The 4,029-nt window shown below is 39.9% G+C and overlaps 1 protein-coding gene across 2 annotated transcripts in view; it reads left to right on the top strand.

Moving 5' to 3' along the window:
- The window catches only part of gpr179 (G protein-coupled receptor 179), a 21,956-nt gene that overhangs the window by 7,782 nt on the left and 10,145 nt on the right, over positions 1-4,029 (top strand). Inside the window, exons 6-7 of one of the 2 annotated variants that reach the window (XM_020588208.1) lie at positions 2,761-2,870; positions 3,309-3,547. In XM_020588208.1, coding sequence (XP_020443864.1) covers positions 2,761-2,870; positions 3,309-3,547 — 349 coding nt within the window. The remainder of the gene's footprint in view (positions 1-2,760; positions 2,871-3,308; positions 3,548-4,029) is intronic. The other variant, XM_020588209.1, reaches the window with a different exon arrangement.

Here is a 4,029-nt window from a genome sequence, read left to right on the forward strand (position 1 = left end):
ACTGTACATTATTGATGAGTTTAATGTGATATATGAACATGTTAATGGGTTGTTCTGCTCCTCTAACCCCGACACACTATTCTCATGCCATCTTAACCTGTAATAAATAAAACATCACAACTTGTTTTGTAGGTGATACTGTTGGTGACTAAAGTAAATAGATGTAGTGGAGTAAAATGTACAATATTTGTCTCTAGAGTTGAAGTATAAAGTAGCATGGAAATACTCAAAGGATCTCAAAATTATCATTAAAAAATGTATTTAATTACTCTGGATGACGTCTAACCCAGCAGCGCTTTAGCTCAGAAGATCCCTCACGTGTGTTAGTTGCTTTGCAGAAAATATTTTTCCTAGTGTATTTAGAATGAACTGCAGAGCAGACTTCAGACTGCAGTTAAAAAAAAACATGGGTAGGACTTCTGAAGAGGAGATTTGAAGCCTGAATTAGATTTTTGCCCAGTTGCCATCTTGGCAGGTACAGGAGACAATCCTAAACCATTTGCCTGAATTAGGATTTTTTGGGGGATTAGGAGGGAAGGCAGGGTAAAGTGAGTTGGACCGAGACGACAACCGAGTAAACTAGGGATACACTTATCTAATCAGTAGGTGCAGCTTATTAGTTTGGTTTTGTGTCCATTCATTCTGTCATGGTGGGTTGTCACTTTGATTTTTACTGTCACAACAATCTCTCATGATAACTGTTGTTTTATTTATCTCAATCAGCCCTCTACTCCGAGGTTTTGGTCAAGTATCAGATCGGCTTGGTGCAAAAGCAAATGTCCCAAAGAACATACAACTTGGTTGCCAGTTTATTAGGTACACCTAGATATAACTGCTGTCTGACACAATGCACCAATAATACAATAAAATGCTGTCTAATACAACATTCTTGCAGAATAAACCCTTCATTCAAGAAGGTGATAAGGTTCAACATTTGCTGAAACTGTTTTCAAGACCCTGATTCGGCTTGTGCAGCTGTTACTCTGAGATGTTTTGTTAATAGTAGTTCCTCCAGTTGTCGAATGATTGCAAAATGACTGTAAACGGCACAAAATGAGAAATTGAATGAAAAAATTTGATAAAGGGAAAACAACTATTAAGAGACACAAAACCACTAAAGATACAAAACGAGTAAGAAAGACAAAGGAAATACCCCAAACACAGCAATACAACAGCAAAAACATGCAAACAACAACAAAAACCCTAAAAACAACAATAAAAAGATAGAAAACAACAAAAACTAATTACAAAACAAGTAAAAACTAGTGCGAGATGGCTACAAAGAGATGCAAAATGAGTAAAATTCACACAAAATTACTAAAAACAGATACAAAACATTTAGAAAGGAACACAGAACAACCCCAAAAAGACAAAGTGATCATGTGATCGCTCTGACAGTCTTTTTATTCGTTTAGAAGACGTAGGGACCTTTTACATGGCCCTGCTGGGCCCATTGTCACATAATCCATCCATGTTTCTCCAATCTGTAAACTTGTAACATGTTCTCAGGGGTTTTATGGATTTAAATGGTCAAAGCTGTGCCACAGACTCAGGTAAAATATGCAGTGAAATGCAGTGTGGTACATTCACTAAGACCAGTTTGAAGCATGAGAATCAGAAAAACTAAATACAAAGTATAACAATATAAATAATTGTAATGATTGTGAAATGATTAATTGTGGATAATATACTGGACAGGGACATACCAAACAGTGTAAGATTAAGGGCAGGTATAGCAGATAAAATATATTATAAAGGTGGAGTACAGCCCACAAACCTGACGGTGGATCTGAACAGTCCCAGATGAAAGGTCAGAGTTCACCCTTTCATCTCAATGGGGTGTCACTGTGATGGTTCATCCCTCTGATCTACAAACAGTCACCTGCTGAAGGGCTTGTGCTTCAGTGTGCACGTGGAGAGCGGTCATAAGGCTGAAGCCCTGTTCTGTTCTTGCTAGTTACATTAAAAAATGACTGTACTGATTCAGTCAAAAACAGCAAATCTACACACATTCAGAAGCCTTTGGGCAGAGTTCAGAGTGCAGCAAAGAAGGAGCCACTTTTCCATCATCTTCTCGTGTTCTGTGCCTGCGGTGTGTCAACAAAAAAGAGGAGCAGAGTCTGATTTTCACTGTATGAGTCAGTAGCAGTTTTACAGATTAGTAGCTAGTAGTCACTCTGCAGCAACAGGTTACGCTGCCCCTAAAGGATGGGTTCAGAGTTTTTCACTTGGGTCTTTAAACAACACTGATGTGCTCATATGTATGTGACAATAGGTCTTAAGTGCTGTAAACAGAAACAAAAAAGGGTACATTTGTCTTAAATAGACTTTAATTTTGAAAGGTACTGACTAATTAGCTTGATGGAGCTTCATTTGAGCCTCAGACGAACTCTGGACTCAGTTTTGATTCTGGAGCTCAGGCGGTTTGTTAGTTTGTTTCTATTTCTGTCCCGATTTTGACCTGTTCTCATGTTCATATGGGTACGTCAATATTGTTTTAGGATTAGAAATCAAAGTGTAGGAAAATGATGTAGAAGCTAAATTTTCTAAACAATATATTTGTATGTGTCCTACAGTGTACGGCACTCGGAATAGCAATAGTATTTGGAACTAGCAGTGTATGGTATTAGTATTTGCAGGTGAAGTTGCAGTGTAAGTGCACAGTTCATATGTAGAATTAGCTGAGATTTACACCAGTGGAAACTGCTGCCCACACAGTTGCTGTAGTTTGACTGACAGTAAGTGTCGCTGCCTCTGCAGGTCTTTATCCTGTACTTCAAGCCAAGTACCTTCAGGTGTATCCTGCTCCGTTGGGTCCGAATGCTCGGCTTCTCCATCGTCTACGGCACAGTCACACTGAAAATGTACAGGTAGGATGGCACTGTGATTTATTTTCCTTAACAGCAATTCAGCATTAACTGCACCAACATTCAGCTGATAAGATCAAGTCGGACACAGCTGAGCACATGAGATGGGAACCACGTGAGGCTTGTTGAAAGACATGCAGTTGGTTCCTTGATCTGGAAGAAAGCAGGCTGATAGGAAAGATGTTTATTTGGTACAACAAATTATTGGCTGTTGGTGTAAAGAAGTATAAACATGGTTCTACAACTCTGGGTTTGGTGAGGCATTTATAAATGAAAAGCTCAACATCAGTTTGTTCAAATAATCTGCTCACTGTGTGTATTTAGGATGACAACAAATAAATCTGCTATATTATGAATTGTAATAATTATGTTATATGATTTATTTACAGTGTCTACACATTACCTTTAACAGTCAAACAAACAATCCTTTCCTCTGCACAGGGTGCTGAAGGTGTTCCTCTCCCGTACGGCCCAGCGGGTGCCCTACATGTCCAGCTTCCACCTGCTGAGGATTCTGGGAGTGATGCTGATGACAGTCAGCTGGTTTCTGTGTGCGTGGACAGTGGGTGTCCTCCAAAATCGTGACAGGAACATCCCGGTGTTCATCTCAACCACCACGTCAGACGGACAAGGGTTCAACCTGTGTTACCTGGATCGCTGGGACTACATGATGGCTGTAGGTGAGAGGCGGCAAAGGTGACGAGGGCACCTGGAGTCTGGACACATGAAAGAGACAACCGCACTTATTACCTCTGCCAAGGAGGTTATGTGTGTGTGACGGACAAATGTCTGGTTGGATCATCGGCATACTTGTCACAAAAATTACCCCCCCCAAAAAAAACATTGTTAACATGAGGCAAAATTTTAAACAGTCATATCTCAACATAAATATGAATGAAACCAGGTTTTTTGTTAACTCTAAATGAACATGCACATAACTGAACCCCTATGAAACCCATATGGTTTTGATCAAACCTCAAAGATTCCCAAAGAATTAACAACACAAGTCAATTTGCTCATATTTTGACCTTAAATAATGGTCAAGCAATTATTACACTTAAGTCATCCATCCATCCATCCATCCATCCATTTTCCTCCGCTTATCCGGGACCGGGTCACGGGGGCAGCAGTCTAAGCAAAGATGCCCAGACTTCCCTCTCTC

This window comes from Monopterus albus, unplaced genomic scaffold (assembly GCF_001952655.1).
Source record: "Monopterus albus unplaced genomic scaffold, M_albus_1.0 scaffold513.1, whole genome shotgun sequence".
NCBI lineage: Eukaryota > Metazoa > Chordata > Actinopteri > Synbranchiformes > Synbranchidae > Monopterus > Monopterus albus.